Consider the following 21,777-nt stretch of genomic DNA (forward strand, 5'->3'; position numbering starts at 1 on the left):
GGTCCATCCAGTCTGCCCAGCAAGCTTCCCACTGCAGTAAATGCCACTCTGTGCAGGTTACTCCATGTTTATGTTTAAGGGTAGTAACTGCCACTCCGTTCAGGTCACCCCCATGAATCTGTTAAGGATAGCAACTGCCGCTCCATGCAGGTTACCCCCAGGCCCATTACCCCCATGCTTTTTTTTTCATTCTTTCCCATCCTCTAGCCTTTAGTGATCCACAGTGTTTATCCCATGCCCCTTTGAAATCCTCTAGCCTTTAAAATGATTAGTCCTCTCATGGCTTGTAGGTACCATAAGATATGCCATACTGGATCAGGCCAAGGATCCATCAAGTCTAGGATACTGGGCTTGATGGATGCCTTCCCATAGTCCGATGTCTTCAAGGAGGAAGACCAATGTCGATGCTTCCTGGACTTTTCCCGGTGCTCACCCTGGTCCTTCCCCGGAATCGATGGAGATGGAGAGGAACCCGATCTGGAACGTGAGGATATCAATCTCGCTTGGTCCCCTGCCCCTACCTCTGGACCGGGGCTCGGTAGCAGAGGGGACACAGAGGGGGTCGTGGCAGAGACTCCCTTTCCTTGCAGCGCTGAAGTCCCGGACGCCAAAGTTGTTGGTTCTGATTTTTTAGCGCTGAACAGTTTCTCTATTTGTTCCAGGACCTTGGGGTCATCAAGGCACAAAGGTTGCAGTCACAAACATCATGCAATGCCCCCAGGCACAGGACACAGACTTTGTGGGGGTCTGTGATGGGCATGGTCCGGGGGCACTGGGGGCAGGGGCAGCGGCAGAAGCCAGATGACGCCATGGCAAAAAGAATGCGGCGCACGGTCAATGCCCAGAAGCCACCGGCAGGTGCCACCATCAGGAATCAACTGCGAGTAGCACAAAAACTTACGAATACCGTGAGAAAAGACCAGAAGACACGCAGAGGGACCCGCTGAGACTCAGGAAGGAAGAAAAAATTATTTTCCACAACAAAAAAGCACGAGGTCCACAGCCGCAAGCCTTCAGCTTCGCGTAAAAAGAGAGACTGAAGAGGGACCCCGCGTGGACGCATGGATGGCGGCATGCTGGGCATGCTCAGGGTGTCTGTCAAAGTTTCTAGAAACTTTGACAAAAGTTTTCCATGCCGGGCTCCATCTGATGATGTCACCCATGTGGGAGGACTGGCAACCTGCTTTTCCTTGGAGAAATCTCCTATGCTAATTTAATCTCCTCCCCACCCCAGTCTCCTGCTTCCTCTGTACAGCTGAAGGGTCCAGCATGCCCCAGGTTTCTTTACTATACCTCTGCACACAAGATAAAAGTGCTTGATGGTCCGCAATCCCCCCCCCAACTCAGTATGTGCAACAAGAACATAGCGATCTCAACATCTGTTCCCCACCCTATCACAGAGAACAAAGCAGGTGGGACCTTGATGGCCATATGGCCCCACCCAACCTGAAGTAAAGATCAAGGGCTCCCCCACCCGGCAGGTCCCGTCATTCCTTCTTTGTAAATAAAGGACAATGGGGATAGGGGACAGTACACTTCCCTTTCACCCCTGGTGACTTCTAAAACAGCACCAGCTGAGCTCTTGTCCTACTTTTCACCCCAAGCATGCTCAACTTTATTGCAAAAGCCACAATGTTTAAAGGGTTGGCAATTCACTGGCCAAGAAGTGCAACAGTAACTTTACTGCAGAGATGTACTTTTCTGACAAACAATTTCAAAAGGCAGGCTTCCTACCGATAGCCAATGCTGTTTCCATGGCATCTCCTGTAATCATTTTCACAGATACACCAGACTCAAGGAGGACTCCAACTGCTTCTTTCACACCAGTCCTCGGAGGATCAATTATTCCAACCAGGCCTAGAAACGCAAGTCTCCCCAACTCTGGACCTGATGCAAGAGCAAGTACTACAATGAGAGAGAGAGAGAGAATGAAAGGGCAATGTGACCTTAACTTCAATATCTTATTAAGCAATGTTACAAAAATACAATATGATATAATCATATTTTGTGTTTGCAGTTTACTTTAACCATAAGAGAGTCTCACAGGCAAAAGAAGCTAAAGAACTGTATATCCTGAAGCTAGATTTTCATTTTATAATCATTGCATTTTCATAAACACAAAAGGGTAAATATTCAGTAAACTGCTCAGAGGTGAGAGCGCTGGCTAGAGTCAAGCAAACTTCAAGGCACAACATGGCTGGAGAGGTCACAGTTGAAAGTTCAGTCTAAACTTAGCCAGCTAGCCCTGGACGTTCGTGTTAGTTGGCTAAGTTCCTCCTTTTGCTTAACACATAGTAACATAGTAATGACGGCAGAAAAAGACCAAATGGTCCATTCTAGTCTGCCCAGCAAGCTTCCCAAGATAGTAACTGCCACTCCGTGCAGGTTACCACCATGTTTCTCTTAAGGGCAGTAACTGCCACTCCGTGCAGGTTACCACCATGTTTCTCTTAAGGGTAGTAACTGCCACTCCGTGCAGGTTACCCCATGTTTCTCTTAAGGGCAGTAACTGCCACTCCGTGCAGGTTACCCCCATGTTTCTCTTAAGGGTAGTAACTGCCGCTCCGTGCAGGTTACCACCATGTTTCTCTTAAGGGTAGTAACTGCCACTCCGTGCAGGTTACCACCATGTTTCTCTTAAGGGTAGTAACTGCCGCTCCGTGCAGGTTACCCCATGTTTCTCTTAAGGGCAGTAACTGCCACTCCGTGCAGGTTACCCCCATGTTTCTCTTAAGGGTAGTAACTGCCGCTCCGTGCAGGTTACCACCATGTTTCTCTTAAGGGTAGTAACTGCCACTCCGTGCAGGTTACCACCATGTTTCTCTTAAGGGTAGTAACTGCCGCTCCGTGCCGGTTTAGCTTTATTTATTCCCATCCTCTAGCCTTTTAGAGATCCACAGTGTTTATCCCATGCCCCTTTGAAATCCTTCACAGTTTTAGTCTTCACCACTTCCTCCGGAAGGGCATTCCAGGCATCCACCACCCTCTCAGTGAAGAAATATTTCCTGACATTGGTTCTAAGTCTTTCTCCCTGGAGTTTCAAATCGATACCCCTAGTTCTACTAAATTGTTTCCAATGGAAAAGGTTTGTTGACAACCATGGATCATTAAAACCTTTCAAGTATCTGAAGGTCTGCATCATATCACCCCTGCTCCTCCTCTCCTCCAGGGTGTACATATTCAGGTTCTTCAACCTCTCCTCATAAGTCATTCGATGGAGACCACCCACCATTTCGGTCCCCCATGCCCAGGAATATGTAATTTTAAAGCAGCCAAACTTAGCCACCGTGCAAAAATAGGGAGCTACCATTCAGCTGTTCCATGGCAATTGGGGGTGGGGGGCTTGAATTTTCAGACCTAGCCACCTAACTCCGCACTGAGATAAAGCCTTATGCAAAAGGAATCCCAAAGCCTTTCAGGTAAATTTATCTTAAAAACTTTTGTTACTCTCCTTATTAAATCAATGCACAAATTGGCTGATGCAATACGTTTTCTGAGCTGGGCTCCATTGGATGATGTCACCCACATGTGAGGACTAACATCCTGCTGTCCTAGAACAACACCTGTTACAGGTAGGCAACTTCGCTTTTTGCCAAAGGTGGTGTTCCTCTTTTTTTTTTTTTTTTTTTTTCTTTTACGTCAATCCTTATGGTGATCAGCCTTAAGAAATTTGGATCTTTCTTTCTTACATTCCCGAGAGCTTAATATATTGGAAGTGTGTACAGTAAACTTGTGCTATTGGAAAGTTACCAACAGTTGTCACAGGTTGGATCATCTATTTGTGCCTTTCAGCGGGCAGAAAAAGGAAAAGGTGGTGACGATTTCCAGATAGAGTAAGGAAGATATTGCTCCTGCTTGCATATGCAAAGGAATACCAGTTCCGGAGGGACTCTGGACTCATTCCACTTGGGTGCAGGCTGTGTAGTCTGCTAAACGTTTGTTGCTTTCCCCTCAGGAAATCTGTCGGACGGCGACTTGGTTTTTACTACACATTTTCCCAAGTATTTCAGATTAAATGTTTGGGCTCCAAACTCAGTTGGTTTCTGGATAAGTGTGTTGTGAGCAGGTCTTCTGGTGCCTGCCCATTTTGGGGAAAGCTTGGGTACATCCCATTCGTCTGGACTTATCTGGGGGATGGTAAGGAAAGGAAAATTGGTTCTTGCCTAATTCTCATTCCTTAGGTCCCACAAATCAGTCCAGAGACCTGCCCTTTGTTTTCCGAAGATTGCTCTACTCTGAGTATATACAGTATATCAGATGTTGACTTGGTCTGGCGTTCAAATTCCTCTATGAGAGGTTGGTTTCCAATTCAGTTTAGCCTCCCCCCTGCTCGGTTTGGAGTAGGGATTGTTGTTTGTGGATTTTGTATCTTGGCTTGGGTACAGTTCATTCTGAGCTACTGTGGGTGGCACACTATCTTAAGTACCACTAGTACAGTAAAGCTTTTCTTCTCTGTGTCCATCTGCTGGTAGGGAAGAAAATCCCATACCTCTGGACTGATCTGTGGGACTCAAGGAATGAAAATAAGCCAATTTTCCAGTGTTGGTGTAGTTGCATGCATTAGCAGTAAGATGCAAACTAGAGCCACAGAGACCCAGCAGGAAGTGGTTCAGTTGGGTAGATCAAGCCTGTTATCTAAATTTGCATAATTTTGCTGCTACACTGTGGGGTAGATTTTAAAACCCCTGCGCGCGTAAATCCTCCCGGATTTATGCGCGCAGGGCACTCGCGCGCTGGCGCGCCTATTTTGCATACATGCGTCCCGGGGCTTCGTAAAAGGGGCGGGAGGGGGCGTGGCGACAGTTCAGGGCCGGGCCGGGAGGGCGGTCCCGAGTCCCCCGGCACTGCGGCCTGTGCTGGGGGATGCCGGGGCGGCGTGCGCACATTACGCCTGCTTCAAGCAGGCATAACTTGCCCAACAAAGGTGGGGGGGGGGGGGGATTTAGGTAGGGCTGGGGGGTGGGGTAGATAGGGGAAGGGAGGGGAAGGTGGGGGGACGCGGAAGGAAAGTTCCCTCCGAGGCCGCTCCGATTTTGGAGCGGCCTCGGAGGGAACGGAGGCAGGCTGCGTGGCTCGGCTCGCACAGGCTGCCGATTTTGCGCAGCCTTGCGCGCGCTGACCCCGGATTTTATAAGATACATGCGGCTATGCGCGTATCTTATAAAATCTGGCGTACTTTTGTTCGCGCCAGTGGCGCCACTGGCGCGAACAAAAGTACGCACGCGCGTATGTTTTGAAGATCTACCTTTGTGGTTGCAAACAGGTGTCTTCCATTTTTAAATTGCCCCTCCTACTTTTATTTATTTGTACCAGCCTCTTTAAAGAGGAAATCTGGCAAACAATCTATTGTATTGCCAGTATTGAAAATGGTGTCAAAATGTGCCTGAGAAAGCCATTTGGAAATAAAACAAAATACAATTGGACACACTAATGCTTCTGTATGCAAGCAGAGGGTATTTATTTATTTATTATTTTTATATACCGACATTCGATCTCAATTGAGATATCACACCGGTTTACATTCAGGTACTGTAGGTATTTCTCTATCCCCAGAGGGCTTACAATCTAAGTTTTTGTACCTGAGGCAATGGAGGGTAAAGTGACTTGCCCAAGGACTTGAACCCTGGTCTCCTGGTTCATAGTCCACTGCTCTAACCACTAGGCTACTCCTCCTCCCTATTTGTTTAGGATGTGGCAAACAGCTGGTGCAAAATTAAATTGGGAAGAGCCTATTGTGCCACCTTAAAAAATAAAAATAAAACATTTTTGCTAACAGGACGAAGTTCTGAAGAAACCTGAAATGTTTATAGGTTATGATATCTTTTCTTTGATTGATAAAGATTATATAAATACAGTGCTCCCCAACCCATTCCTCTGTGCCTCCCAGCCAGTCTGCTATTCAGGATGTTCACAATGAAAATGCATGAGCTCTATTTACATACAGTGGAGGCAGTGCATGCAAATAAATCTCATGTGTACTGAAAATCAGACCAGGGTGGACAGATGCCGAGGAATGGGTTGACATGCATTGAAATAGTACACAAGCTTTCCAGACCACGTAGGCCCCTTGTACAGATTCAAAGATCAGGCTGAAAGAAGGAGAAAGGAATTCATGGACTATCACTTTGATTATAAAAGGCATCATAACCTAAAGAATTAAAAGGACAATATGGAAATCTTTTGGTAATATTTAAAGTCCTTTCCACAAGTAAAAAATAATTTTATCCCTGGGAATTGGGAAAATTGCCCAACTTGTCGGTTGGTGAAAGTACACATGTGGTTGAACAATGCACATGCTTTTACCATGGACTGCAGAGATTTATTTATTTATTGGTTTTTATATACCGCCGCTCATCAGAGATATCACGTCGGTGTACATAGAACAAAATCCGCAATTGCGTTTTACATAAAACAGTAAGAAAACAACTGAGAAAACTTTACATTAATAACGGTTAAATGCAATAACAGCAAAACAATTTATAAAATATAAATAGATATATAATGATAATATTATATAATGTAGTTATAACATTACAATTTATAACAGAGTCAAGGGAGAATAGAGAGGGGCAAGAAAAGGAGAGAATAAAAATTTGAGTAGGGGAGGAAGAGAGAAAGGTGTGAGGGGAAGGGATTATATACAAGTGGGGCTGCAAAAGAGCAAATTCTTCAGTTTTATAAATGGAAAGGAAGGAGCTAGGGTGAAAAAGGTAGGTAAGAGCCTAGTGTTGGCTGTTGTAAAGAGGAGGTGTGAGAGGTTAGAGGAAAAAGGGGGTGTCGTCTTCAGAGTCTAAACTTAATGGAAAAGAGAGAGAGGAGGTAGAGGTAGAGAGGAGAGGGAAAAGGGGGTAAAGCAAGAACATGTGCAGATCATGTGTAGGCTTTTGTGAATAGCCATGTCTTGAGCTTTTGTTTAAAGGTTTTTGGAGACAGTTCCAGGCGTAAGTCAGTAGGCATGGAATTCCATAGCATAGGGCCAGCTAGGGATATGGCACGAGCTTTGGTGGATGCATGTTTGAAGAGTTTTGGTGAGGGGGTTTGCAGGGTGGCTATGTAAGGTTTTCTAGTAGGCCTGCTGGAGTTCTTGAATTGAAAGGAATTAGAGGGCCAGTTCTTGAGTTGAAAGGAATTGGAGGGCCAGTTCATTTCTGGGTTATGGAGGGATTTGTGGATAAGTGATAATATCTTGTACTGTATACGATAATGGATAGGGAGCCAGTGTAGCTCTTTAAGTATAGGAGTGATGTGTTCTTTGATGGGCGTATTCGTGAGGATACGAGCTGCAGTATTTTGTAAGATTTGTAGTGGGTGTATGGCATTTTTAGGCAGGCCCACTAGCAAGGCATTACAATAATCAATTTTAGAAAAAACCATGGCTTGTAACACAGTACGAAAATCGGAGAAGTGTAGTAGTGGTTTAAGTTTTTTGAGTGTATGGATCTTGAAAAAACACTCCTTGAGGGTAGCATTAATAAATTTTTTGAGAGACATTTGATCATCTAATACAACTCCAAGATCACGGACTTGTTGGGTGAAGTGTGTGTGTGATGGTATAGTGAGTGATGTAGGTATAGCCTGTGGGGGTGTAGGGGGTGAGATAACCATGAGTTCAGTTTTTGTAGCGTTAAGGGCAAGCTGAATAGAATTTAAGAGGTTGTTTATTGAGGTAAGAGTAGTGTGCCAGATATCCAGGGTTTTTGGAATAGATTCTGTGATGGGAATAAGAATTTGTACGTCATCAGCATACAAATAGTGTGGTAGCTTGAGGTTAGAAAGGAGTTGGCAGAGGGGTAGGAGGTAGACATTGAAAAGTGTAGATGAAAGTGAGGAGCCTTGAGGTACTCCCTGCCCAAGGGGGATTTCCTTAGATTCATGGTTACCAAATTTAACTCTGTAATGTCTGTCGCTGAGGTAGGAACTGAACCATTTGTGAGCGCGGTCGGTTATACCTATATCGGAGAGACGCTGGAGGAGAATCTGATGACTTACAGTGTCAAACGCAGCCGAGATATCAAGTATAACTAGTAGATGGGAAAATCCTTTATCTAAACTTTGCAATACGTAATCAGAGAGTGAGAGAAGAAGTGTTTCTGTACTGTGTAATTTGCGGAAACCAAATTGGGATGGAGAGAGGATTTGTTGCTCATCTAAGTAGTTACTAAGTTGACGGTTAATAGTTTTTTCTAGAATTTTTGCAATAAAAGGAAGATTAGAGATGGGGCGGTAGTTGGTCAGATCGGAGGGGTCAAGCTTAGGTTTTTTTAGGGCAGGTTTAAGGATGGCTTGTTTTAGATGGTTCTGGGGATGGGGGAGTATCTAAAACTGTGTGCGTTTTCTGCTGGAAAAAAAAATTACGTACAGAGGACGCAGACACAAATTTCCATATGCAAGTTTTTTTTTCCCTTGGGCAATAATCAAAGGAAAATCTACCAGCAGTTTTGCATGGATTATTGGTGCAAAGTCTGCAATGTGCCCAGTTTTGATTAACATTTTTCATTGGTTTCACCATATTAGGAACAGTGATGTAGGTTTTGAGTGTGTTATTGTATTGGTATTTACCTAACTAGTGGTTTTGTTTGAGTTTTCTCAGTTTTGGTTTCTTACAGCTTTAATCTTTTCAGCGTCAGTGGTGAGAATTTTTGTGTTTGACATGTTGCATACGTGCGCCACTGCAGACGGCTGATACCTTTGCGCATGCCGCGTCCAAGCACAGTTGACACTGCCACATCATTGAGGATGTAGGGGAGTATGTAGTGACCAATTCTGCTAAAAGGGATCATGTGAAGGGAAATTTTTCTTTTGTTTGTTTCGGGATGGCATTCCTTGAATTATAAGAAGGTGAACACAGGTGGGCAGGACAGATTAGAACACTGAGCATGCCCAGCTTGCCACTATCCACGCGGGGTCTCTCTTTAGTCTTTTAAGTAGATCACAAAAAAATAAAACAAACCCAACTCTGCGGGGTGGCGGGTGAGTTTCCTGAGGACTAACATCCTGCTGTCCTAGGAGAACATCTGTTATAGGTAAGAAATTTTGCTTTCTCCTAGAACAAGTAGGATGGTAGTCCTCATATGTGGGTGAATCCCTAGCTACAGGCTGGACCTGAGATCAAGGAGACCAACAAACACCAAACTAGGTGCCAACGGGCACAATAACAGAGGTGCTGTTGGTAACATCAGGAACAGCCTGAACCCAAAGTAGGGCCATAGGTAAGAAGAGTTGAGTTCACATCTGAAAGAGATTTCTGAGGACAGACTGGCCAAATCTGCTATCACAACGGCTGTCCCTATCCAGACAATAATGAGCAGCGAAGGTGTGGTGAGAACTCCATGTCACAGCCTTGCAGATCTCCATGGGAACCTCATGCAGGTGGGCTACAGTAGTGGTCATGGCCCTAACAGAATGAGCTGTAAAGAGGCCCACCAGTTGCAGTCCCGCATGGTCATAGCTAAAGGCGATGCCTTCGGCTAGCCAGATGGAAAGAATCTGCTTAGCAATAGCCATACCCAGCCTACTGGAGTCATAAGAGACAAACAGCTGGGCAGATTGCCTATAGCCTGCTGTCCAGTCCAGGTAGAAGGCCAAGGCTCTCTTACAATCCAGTGTGTGCAGTGCCCTTTTTCCCCTGGGTTGGATTGAGGCCTAGGGAAAAAAGTGGGCAGGACAATGGACTAGTTAAGGTGGAATTCAGTAACCAACTTTGGCAGGAACTTAGGGTGCGTGCGTAGGACCAACCGGTCATGGAAAAACCTTGTGTAGGGCGGATGAGTCACCAAGGCATGCAGCTCACTGACCCTGCATGCCAACATGATCGCTATCAGGAATATGACCTTACAGTCAAAACTTTGAGAGCACAGGAGCGCAGCAGCTCAAACAGCGGCTTCATCAACTGGGCCAACACAACATTTAGGTCCCAAGACACTGCAGGGGCCCTTAGGGGAAGCCACAGTTGAAGAAATCCACGCATGAAATGCACCACAAGGGGCTGCACTGAGATGGGTGACCCATCCACCACCTGGTGGTACGCATCTATGGCACTCAGGTGCACCCGAATGGAGTTGGTTTTAAACCTGTTCTCCAAAATGTGCAGCAGGTAATCAAGGAGTTCCCGGATTGGACAGGAGAAGGGGATGAGGCCCTTCTGCTCACACCAAATTGTAAACCTCCTCCAAAGCATAAGACTTCCTGGTAGAAGGCTTTCATGAGGCTACCAGGACCCGAGACACATCCTCTGAGAGGTCAAAAGGCTGCAGGATCAACCTTTCAACATCCAGGTAGTGAGGGACAGAGGGCCCGGAGGCTGGGGTGGTGCAATCTGCCCTGATCCTGTGTGAGGAAGTCTGGGGTAGTCCCCAGACAGATCGGGTCTCACCGGGCGAGATCTATAGAAGCAGGAATCAGACTTAACTCGGACAATGGGGGGGCTATGAGGATTATTGTCCCCCAGTCCTGGAAAAGCTTTAAGAGAATCTTCATTAACAACAGAAGTGGAGGGTATGCATACAGGAGGCCGCTCCCCAATGGAGAGCAAAGGCATCTGTGGCTGGCTGGCCGTCCGACCTGGACAAGGAGCAGTACCGAGGAACTTTCCAGTTCTAAGAGGCCCTCCCGGTCAGGGTCACGGAGGCCCTTCTACAGACCGCCTGCCCCTTGCTCTCGGCCGCAACAGATCTCAGCAATAGCATGGCCCTAGGCCTCAGCCAGCACTCCAGGACAGTCCCACTATGGGGTTTTGACTGGATGCGAGGAAGCAGAAGCCATTCGCTGCTTCCAGTACCGGAGTATCCACCGGTCAAGGGCAGGCTCTTTCTCTTTGCGGACCGGTGGCCGGCTGTGACTTTGGAACAGTGGGTCTTGTCCATCATCTGTCATGGCTACAGGCTGACTCCTACCTTTTCTTGTACAGCCTAAACAATGGAGTTTGTTGAAAATCCTGTTGTCCAAGGATTAGGGAAATGCCTGAGCAAGTCAAAGAACTGTTCCCTTTTCCATGTGAAAACAGAGTTATTCATGTTCTTAAACCATCAGCCGCACTTTATTTAGCCCATTGTGTTCAAACTGCTGACGGCTGCCAGATCATTCACTTTCAATAAGTGTTTTGCCCAGACTCCTGCACTGTTCCTGGCTGAAGCATAGGTTGTGAAGAGCTCTTTGCTGTGTAAATATCTTCTAGCCTAGTTTATTCTGACCTCACAACAGCCTGGAAGGAGCAAAACATACACACACTGCAATGCACAGAATACCTCTCTGGGAACACTTGTCAACGCAGCGTCCTACCTCGTAATCCTTGTGAGCCCATGTAAGTCTCCTCCTGCGTGTACAGAGCCTGCTGCTGGGGGGTGAGGGGCAGTGGGATCCCACCGCTGTTGTAGGAGTTACAGTACTGAATCACTTCTTCAAAAGCACCTTTCATGAAGTACACCTCCTCTTCTTCCTTTCAGAAAATAAAATAACCCGATGGTTTTGCTGATAACAACAGCTCATTCCCTAGCTCTGCCCTGGGAAGATCCAGGGTGTATCCTGTGTGGTACACAATGCACCAACAAATGAAACACGCAGGTCAATACAGTAAAGTGCGGCCGCGGTTACCCCGCTCCTAACCTGCTTTCTACTCACGCTGCGTTAGCCCTTCCCGCGATACACTATCCCCTTTAACCCATTCTTACCGCCTCTTTAAATCACCGGGTAACCCCTTCCACCCGCGGCATGCATATTAGATGTAAACGATCGAATTAGCTATTCCCTCCCATACAGTAACCCGCGCCCCGACTATCCCTTTTTTACCCTGCTGTTTTGCCGCGCGTTTAACCTGCTAACTTACCGCCTACCCTTACCCCTGCGTTAGAGGCAGGGGTAAGGGTAGGCGGCAAGCTTACCCCCAGCCCCCGCCTGCCCTGGCCACGTCAATGGGTGCTGGTCTCTGGGGCAGCCCCAGTCCTCTCTCCCCTCCTCCCGAAGCAAGGCGCGTAAAGCAGCCTTGCTTCGGGAGGAGGGGAGAGAGGACTGGCAGTGTAAAGCAACGACTTACTTTTTTCGCAGCCCTCCTCCGGAGACGGACATCGGCGGAGACGGATCGCGGCTCCCCTGCCTCCCGGAGGCGAGGATGGATGCCTGCACGGGCGAAAGCGGCCCCTGTGCGTATCGAGCGGTAGGTGAGCCGGACTGTGCGTGCGGGAACCGCGGGTGCGCCCGGCACTAACGCAGCTCTTCCTACCGCTCCTTACTGTATCAGCCTGTTTATCATTGCACTGCCAGCAAGCTCCCGGCTTAGCTATGGTGAATCCAGGCCCTCCTGAATACCTGCTATGGCCCAATCCACGATATAGTTCAGCCTGACTCCCAAGGACTCTGATATTTTATCCCCCTTCTCCCACTCCTGATTTCTGCAGGCCAGTTCTTTCGCAACTTTGGTTCTCAGATTGGCAAAACTGCACCAGCAGGAAAGCACTCAAATTTGGGGGTAGGGTTTAGTGTTACAAACAAAAAAAAAAAAAATTAAATGCATCTGGCTGGGGGAAAATACATTAAAAAGAACCAAAAGAATAAAGCAAAAACAAAACTGTCCTAAAGTGAGACGTGCAGAGACGGGTGGGGGTGTGTGAAATGAAATACCGGTCTTAAGTTCTGAAATGTTATGATCCAAAATGCACATGTAAAAACCCTTGTCCTATATATACAGGAACTCATTCTATATCAATACGCAGATATCATTTTCTTTTACCTCATTTTTCAGGACACATTTTACTGCCATCCACTTCTGCTCCGAGCTAAATGGAATTTCTTTCTTCCTGATATACAGATCACTTACGTTCTCTAAATCCATCTGTCAGTAAAAACAACAAACAAAGAAGATATTTGACAAAGTTGTACTGCCCAAATTAATGTCTTGGCTCATCAAAATGACATTTCACTAATAAATAAACAGCAGAATTCACCGATTACTTTTGGGTGGCTGAGGATAATTTTAGTTCTTAGCACTTAATGTATTTTCCAGTATTTCTGCTCCATGGCTAAATTATATGTGTGGATGTCTTAGGAGTCCCACATGGTTTAAAAAGAGGCAAGTCTATTTTTCATTAACGTGCAAGGGAAACGCAATTCAGTTTGACATGATGGGGAAGCCGGGTGGCTCCATGACTGTAAGGCAAGCGGCCAAGCTGGAGGCCGAGCTTTGACGCAAGAGCCTGGCTTCTGCTCCACGGACCAGGTGAGCGGGGCTGATGCAGAGGCAGCACTCACAGCCCCAAATGAGGGGGATGTATTTATCTGGCTTGAAGCCTCCCACCAGGGTTACACTGGGACAAGGGGAAATTCATGTAAATGTTTTCATTTATAAATCAATGTGCATGCTTTCCAGCGTGTAACTCTGCATCCTGTTTCTGAGCAGATATAAAGTACCCGCACTATTTAGCAAAGTCTATGAAAACCCCCCCCCCCCCCCCAAAAAAAACAAAACAAAACAGGATTTGTGTTATTAAAGAAGTTTCTCTCTAGACATCTTTAGAAAAAAATTTCTTGTAACACATCTTTAGAAAAATTTAAGTTTATCCTATCCCCATTTCTTTTGGCCTGTCTGATCCTCATATCAAAACTCTCATAAGAACATGCCATACTGGGTCAGACCAAGGGTCCATCCAGCCCAGCATCCCGTTTCCAACAGTGGCCAATCCAGGCCACAAGAACCTGGCAAGTACCCAAAAACTAAATCTATTCCATGTTACCGTTGCTAGTAATAGCAGTGGCTATTTTCTAAGTCAACTTAATTAATATTATGAATGTTATGCGTTAATTGTTTCTCAGTTATATTTTTCTCCTGTAATAAGTTGTTTAAAATGTAAACCGGAGTGAAGGCAGCTTGCTATACCTCGGTATACAAACTCTTCTAAACAAACAAATAAATAAATAAATAGCAGGTAATGGACTTCTCCTCCAAGAACTTGTCCAATCCTTTTTTTAAACACAGCTATACTAACTGCACTAACCACATCCTCTGGCAACAAATTCCAGAGTTTAATTGTGCGTTGAGTAAAAAAGAACTTTCTCCGATTAGTTTTAAATGTGCCCCATGCTAACTTCATGGAGTGCCCCCTAGTCTTTCTACTATCCGAAAGAGTAAATAACTTATTCACATCTACCCGTTCTAGACCTCTCATGATTTTAAACACCTCTATCATATCCCCCCTCAGCCGTCTCTTCTCCAAGCTGAAAAGTCCTAACCTCTAGTCTTTCCTCATAGGGGAGTTGTTCCATCCCCTTTATCATTTTGGTCGCCCTTCTCTGTACCTTCTCCATCGCAACTATATCTTTTTTGAGATGCAGCGACCAGAATTGTACACAGTATTCCAGGTGCAGTCTCACCATGGAGCGATACAGAGGCATTATGACATTTTCCGTTTTATACACCATTCCCTTCCTAATAATTCCCAACATTCTGTTTGCTTTTTGACTGCCGCAGCGCACTGAACCGACGATTTCAATGTGTTATCCACTATGACACCTAGATCTCTTTCTTGGGTAGTAGCACCTAATATAAAACCTAACATTGTGTAACTATAGCATGGGTTATTTTTCCCTATATGCATCACCTTGCACTTATCCACATTAAATTTCATCTGCCATTTCGATGCCCAATTTTCCAGTCTCACAAGGTCTTCCTGCAATTTATCACAATCTGCTTGTGATTTAACTACTCTGAACAATTTTGTGTCATCTGCAAATTTGATTACCTCACTCGTCGTATTTCTTTCAACATCATTTATAAATATATTGAAAAGTAAGGGTCCCAATACAGATCCCTGAGGCACTCCACTGCCCACTCCCTTCCACTGAGAAAATTGTCCATTTAATCCTACTCTCTGTTTCCTGTCTTTTAGCCAGTTTGCAATCCACGAAAGGACATCGTCACCTATACCATGACTTTTTACTTTTCCTAGAAGCCTCTCATGAGGAACTTTGTCAAACGCCTTCTGAAAATCCAAGTACACTATATCTACTGATTCACCTTTATCCTCATGTTTATTAACTCCTTCAAAAAAGTGAAGCAGATTTGTGAGGCAAGACTTGCCTTGGGTAAAGCCATGCTGACTTTGTTCCATTAAACCATGTCTTTCTATATGTTCTGTGATTTTGATGTTTAGAACACTTTCCACTATTTTTCCTGGCACTGAAGACAGGCTAACCGGTCTGTAGTTTCCCGGATCGCCCCTGGAGCCCTTTTTAAATATTGGGGTTACATTTGCTATTCTCCAGTCTTCAGGTACAATGGATGATTTTAATAATAGGTTACAAATTTTTACTTATCGGTCTGAAATTTCATTTTTTAGTTCCTTCAGAACTCTGGGGTGTATACCATCCAGTCCAGGTGATTTACTACTCTTCAGTTTGTCAATCAGGTCTACTACATCTTCTACGTTCACCATGATTTGGTTCAGTCTATCTGAATCATTACCCATGAAAACCTTCTCCAGTACGGGTACCTCCCCAACATCCTCTTCAGGAAACACCGAAGCAAAGAAATCATTTAATCTTTCCAAGATGGCCTCGCTATGTGCCCCTTTAACCCCTCGATCATCTAACGGTCCAACTGACTCCCTCACAGGCTTTCTGCTTCGGATATATTTAAAAAAAGCTTTTACCGTGAGTTTTTGCCTCTACGGCCAACTTCTTTTCAAATTTTTTCTTAGCCTGTCTTATCAATGTCTTACATTTAACTTGCCAACACTTATGCATTATCCTATTTTCTTCTGTTGGATCCTTCTTCCAATTTTTGAATGAAGATCTTTTGGCTAAAATAGCTTCTTTCACCTCCCCTTTTAACCATGCCAGTAATTGTTTTGCCTTCTTTCCACCTTTCTTAATGTGTGGAATACATCTGGTCTGTGCTTCTAGGATAGTATTTTTTTTTTTTTTTTTTTAACAATGACCATGCCTCTTGCACACTTTTTACCTTTGTAGCTGCTCCTTTCAGTTTTTTCTAACAAATTTTCTCATTTTATCAAAGTTTCCCTTTTGAAAGTTTAGCACGAGAGCCGTGGATTTGCTTACTGTCCCCCTTCTAGTCATTAATTCAAATTTGATCATATTATGATCACTATTGCCAAGCGGCCCCACCAGTTACCTCTCTCACCAAGTCCTGTGCTCCACTGAGAATTAGATCTAAAATTGCTCCCTCTCTCGTCTTCGAAGATCTTGGTTTATCCAAGAGGATGGACATATCCTGTGATGGCCCCAACCCTGCATCCACTGCTTCTTAATGAACAACTCTCTATAATCACATCAAGCTGCTGCTAAATCATAACGCATCCAGTGACACGTTGTCAGTTTGTTAACAGTGGGCTCTTGCTAACCTTGCTCCTTAGCCAATGAGTGCTCTTTATCGTAAAATAAATGTAACAAGGGGCTGCAGAGAGCCCTCTGCCAGTGCATTACTGGAAGTATCTGGGTGCTTTCCAATATAAAGCACCAGAGCAAGTTACAGCTTTGCCAATCAGACAGACCAAACTGATTTCCTGAAACTCCCCAAAGACAAACATCAAGAGTCCTACCTTCATGGCCAGAGCAATTAGAGCTCCTTCTGTTGGCTGACCCATCAATGAGTTCTTTCTTATCACTGCATTGTTGGCTACACACCCAGCCTGAAAGCAATAAAAAAATTACATGACATTTGATAACAGTATGAATTCACATAACATTTTACAGTTGTATGACCCTTGGTTGTGATGCATTACCAGTGTTACGTATTATCAGGCTGTATCAATGTACAGACACGGGTTACAAGGAAAGCATTACAAAAATTAAGCCGAACCATCAAAAGCATACAGCAGTAGCACTTCAGACAGGTAAATAAGGAAGGCATCTTAAGAAGGGAATCCAAGTGAGATTAGTGCTGTTTAAAGCAAAATGCTAAGCTAAGTCTCATACCAACAGGAACAAGTCATTGTCTGTAATTTTTTTTGTTTTTGCTTTGGCCAGTCTCACCTTCCCTGTAAAATAACAAATAGCAAATAATTTGTGCTTTTGTGTGTTAGATCTCTCCTCAATGAATTACAAAAACATCCAAACGTTCTTTATGAATTGTGACTAATTAAATCTAGGAAGTGACCAAAGAAGTAATTCTGTTTTGGGTTTGTTTTGGTTTTTTTGTTCTGGGGAGAGAGTGAGAGAGAGAGAGAGAGAGAGAGAGAGAGAGAGAGTTTACTGTGTCCTGATGATCACACTGTGCATTATGGCTCAGGAGACCGGGAAGCACGGGTTCCCTGTTTCACAGTGTTGGGAACATTGTGTAGGGATGGCAGTAATACATTGCCTGAGCACCTGAGCAACCCCTGCTGACCAGCAATGGTATCACATGCATCTAGTCACTGAGGGACTTTACACCGCTCCACGTGGCTACCAGACCTGGAAACAAGGGGAGCCTGCGACCTGGCCACAGCACCACAGTGCATAAACACTCCACCTTCAGGTCTCCTGTTCATTGGCACCTATCTAGATTTAGATACGTTCTAAATCCAAATAGGTGGGAAAGTGCCTCGGCACAAGATCGGGGCTAAGGAGCCACAATCTCCTCAAGATTGTGGACCACCTGTGCTCTTTTGCACAGGCGGTACACAATTTGGGGGTTATTTTTAATCAAAATCTGTTGTTTAGGCCACAGATAAACAAATGTTGTTTAAGATGCATATTGGAAACAGAGTTATACAAAAGTTGAAACCTTATTTGGATCATAGTGATTTCAGATTAGTTTTGCAGTAATTTCAAAATAGGATTACAGCAATTTAGTCTATTTGGGCCTTCCAAAGTATACATCAAGAGCGCACCAGGCATCCAAAATTCAGTGGTTAGAGCTCTATCTGGAATATCAAAATTTGAACACATCTCCCGGTTCTGGCCTCTTTACATTGGCTCCCGGAAGAATATAGGGTCCAATTTAAAGTGCTAGTGATGATTCACAAACCAATGAGCGGTGAAGCCCTGCTGCCACCAACTCATTATTGAAAGTAAACCAGCCTACCAGAAACCGAAGATCAGCAGGCCAAAATTTTAAACATTCCTACTGACTTGAGCAATACGACTTGTGGATGTCCAGGAAAGGATTTTCTCCATAAACAAGGGAGCTAAAAATCTTCAGGAAAAACCTGAAAGCTCACCTCTTTAAAGAGGCTTTCAGCACTTACTTGTAAAGTAGTGCTAATTTCTTGCCAAGCATTGTCTTACTGTATTTTAAGTTGTTTTATGAAGCTGTCTTAATGTTTTTGGTGATGTCAGGTACTTGATTATGTATGTATTTTTAGGACACCTAGATTCTTGGACAGAGTGGCATATACATTTTTTAAAATAAAATACATAAAACTTTTTTAAAAAACGCATAAACTCACCTCCACCAGTTTTCCGACAGAGATGTTTGCAAATTCCTTTATGTCTTCTCTTGAGGGAGTCAGATACACGTTGCCTTTCCCGCTGTACCCAATGCCACTCACCTGCCGGAAGAAAACCCCCACATTGTTTACAGTGTGCTCCAGGTGATGCAGACACCATGGTAGCACGGCTCTACAACTTGTCTGCCATTTGTAATGAGCCAGTAGAAGCAAAGGATACCTCTGCATGGAATCCATCTGAGGTTGACAGCTGGGTAACGGTCATCTCATTTGCGGTCAGGGTACCAGTCTTATCTGAGCAGATGACACTGCAGCATCCTGCAACAAAAAATAAAATACATTTTTTTCAAGCATGAAATCCTAGTTTGCCTTTCTGGAACATCCCTTCCTGGGTGCACAGTACTATTCTGTTATGCTGTACAACAAGAGGAGGATAAAAAAAACATTTTTAAAGCGACTTTGTTTTATAATGATTTTGGAGGGTGAGGGTAGCTTGCTGGGCGTCATTATCCCAGCTGTCATTTGAACCCCTTGCAGCCCATGCATTGAGGCTTCTAAGAAGTGCCTGCCATGTGTTACCCTCATCTAAAGTTTTGGGTTTTTTAAAATCTTTTTCATGAGAAAAAATAGCCCTTTGTTCCACAAAGCAATATTTAGACTTTGGAGGAGGTTTTGCAGGCAAGTTGTAAGTTTAGCTAAATGTGCACTTATGTTCTGAATTCATCAGGTGTGCCTGGCAGATAGAGCCACCCCTAGCATTGCAGCCCCTTAATAAATCTTCCCCACCTACTCCATCCGAGACCTTAATGCTCCAGGCAAAGAACTCTGTAGTACCCCAGAACGTTTGCTCCCCACATCCACCTCCCGTGGCTCCAGCCCTCAGTCTACTGTGCACAAATCTTTTTTTCCATGCATCTTCTTTCCTTGAAAAGTGACCCTGGACTCACCTAATGTTTCTACTATGGGCAGTTTCTTCACAATTACTCGCTTTTTGGCCATTCGCATCACACCCAATGCCAGTGTTACCGTGACAACGATGGGAAGGCCTTCAGGGATGGCAGCCACAGCCAAACTGGAACAAGAAAAATGCAACAATGTCTTAAAAACTGCAGCACTGTAAATTGCACAAGATAAAGCAGTAGCAAACTACACAACACTGTACATACTAGTAGAAGTACAGGAGGACAGGCCTATTAAATAAAAAGTGTTGGATTTGCAAGCAATAATATTTGTACAGTGCATGAGTGCAAATTGCTGTACAAGGTGCATCACATTGGAGACAGTAAACCTGGACCACAGAGCTTACTATAGTCTGTGCTAGAGTAAATAGAATGGAGACATTACTTACCTGATAATTTCATTTTCCTTAGTGTGGACAGATGGACTCAGGACCAGTGGGTTTATGCTCCCCTGCCAGCAGATGGAGATGCTGCAAGCTGATGTCACAGAATATATAGCCCTGCAGTGACCCCAGCCTGCCAGTATTCTCTTCTCAAGCAACTGTGGACAGGCTAGCAAAAAACAATTAAAAACAGGTAACCATAACTGTACTCAACCAACAAGAAACAGTAAGATTCTAGGTACCCCATGAACACTTACCAGTAATCCCTGGGAACCCAGAGCCCCACAGGAGGAGTACTGACAAACTCATGTGGCAGCCGAGGACGGGAAGCTGAGCCCATCTGTTTACACTAAGGAAAACAAAATGATCAGGTAAGTAATTTCTCCATTTCTTAGCGTGTAGACAGATGGACTCAGGACCAGTGGGATGTACAAAAGCTACTCCCCAACAGGGTGTGGGAGGCTGCCCGCGGTCCAGTCAACACCGCACGTACAAAGGCTGCATCCTCCCGGGCCTGCCCATCCGGATGATAAAACTCGGAAAAAGTATGCGAGGAGGACATCGCAGATCGACAGATATATAATCTGCTATACATCTTTTCCAGATTATTCAAAATTCTGTCGCTCATCTATTAACTAACACCCCGGTTCATGAACACATCACTCCCATATTACAATCACGCCATTTCTTACCAATTTTATTTATTTATTTAACAGCTTTTCTATACCGACATTAAAGTACGCATCATATCGGTTTACATAGTAACAAAAGGTGGAAAATACAATTAACAGGGGATGGGGGGTGGACAACCGAAAGGCAAAGGTAGGAGGCTCGATAACAGCGAGCCTGACAAACTAAAGTAAAAGGAGAGAAACAGGATAGATGTAAATATAGTTAACAAATATCGGAATATACAAGATTTACAGGATTACTCGATTTACAAATTTACATATGGATCTGAGAGGATTGCTTGATTTATGGTTGAGTTACAACCGTACATAGGGTTAAACAGGATTACAACCGTACAATAGGGTTAAACAGGGTTTCAAGTTTTACTAGATTAAGTAGGCTAGAAGCGGAGAGGGCAGGACGAAGGGGTCAAGAATGTTAATTTATTTATTTATTTATTTATTTAATTAATTAACTCTTTTCTATACCGGCGTTCGTAGGACACATCACGTCGGTTTACAAGTAGCTGAGAAAGGAAATTACAATGAACGAGGAAAGGGTTAACTGGATAATATACAAAAGTACAATAGAAGAGAATCAACGAGCAGAGTTACAACTTTTTGCATTTAATCCGGGAAAGCCTCGTGAAAAAGCCAGGTCTTTAGCAACAGAAATTGGAATTGGTGACACAGTCTTAAACTGGTTTGCGTCGTTTCTTAATAGCCGGTCCTATTGTGTTAAAATTAATACTGCCACATCTGATAAATTTGTTTTCCGAACTGGTATACCTCAGGGGTCTACCCTTTCAGCTTCACTTTTTAATATTTATGTTTTACCCATTTAAAAATGACAAACTGTTTAGGTTTGAAATACTATTTATATGCTGACAATATTCAGTTCTTAGTTCCCATTGAAAAATCAGTTGAGGATACACTAGAAATTGTTAAAATCTCTATATTATCATTAAAACAATTACTTCAGGATTTACGCCTAGTTTTAAATATGGATAAAACAGAAATTGTACTTCTTGAATTCAAGTGTCATTTTAATAGTATATCTGCAATGTTTTTAAAATGCCGATACAAAAATATGTCCTTCCTTTTGTACCGGTGATTTAGGGGTAATTATTGACACTGAGTTCTCTTTTAAAAAACATATAGACGCTAAGTTGAAAGAAAGCTATTTTAAATTGTTAGCCTTACGAAAGTTAAAGCCGTGTTTAGAGTATAGAGATTTTAGGACTGTCCTACAAACCCTTATTTTTGCCAATCTAGATTACTGTAATTCTTTGTTGCTTGGCTTGCCTGCTTCTAGTGTGCGCCCGCTTCAGGTTCTGCAGAATGCTGCAGCCCGAGTCCTGACAGGTAAACGAAAGTGTGATCACATTACTCC

General features: G+C 44.2%; 1 protein-coding gene across 2 annotated transcripts in view; it reads right to left on the reverse strand.

The window, feature by feature from the left end:
- Positions 1–21,777, reverse strand: part of ATP2C2 (ATPase secretory pathway Ca2+ transporting 2) — a 238,739-nt gene that overhangs the window by 67,780 nt on the left and 149,182 nt on the right. For both annotated transcript variants that reach the window (XM_029608098.1, XM_029608099.1), the window contains exons 12-18: positions 19,322–19,446; positions 18,595–18,692; positions 18,375–18,476; positions 16,545–16,634; positions 12,722–12,823; positions 11,278–11,434; positions 1,735–1,905 (exon numbers count right to left, since the gene is read on the reverse strand). In XM_029608098.1, coding sequence (XP_029463958.1) covers positions 1,735–1,905; positions 11,278–11,434; positions 12,722–12,823; positions 16,545–16,634; positions 18,375–18,476; positions 18,595–18,692; positions 19,322–19,446 — 845 coding nt within the window. The remainder of the gene's footprint in view (positions 1–1,734; positions 1,906–11,277; positions 11,435–12,721; positions 12,824–16,544; positions 16,635–18,374; positions 18,477–18,594; positions 18,693–19,321; positions 19,447–21,777) is intronic.

This window comes from Rhinatrema bivittatum, chromosome 7 (genome assembly GCF_901001135.1).
Source record: "Rhinatrema bivittatum chromosome 7, aRhiBiv1.1, whole genome shotgun sequence".
NCBI classification, from domain to species: Eukaryota; Metazoa; Chordata; class Amphibia; order Gymnophiona; family Rhinatrematidae; genus Rhinatrema; species Rhinatrema bivittatum.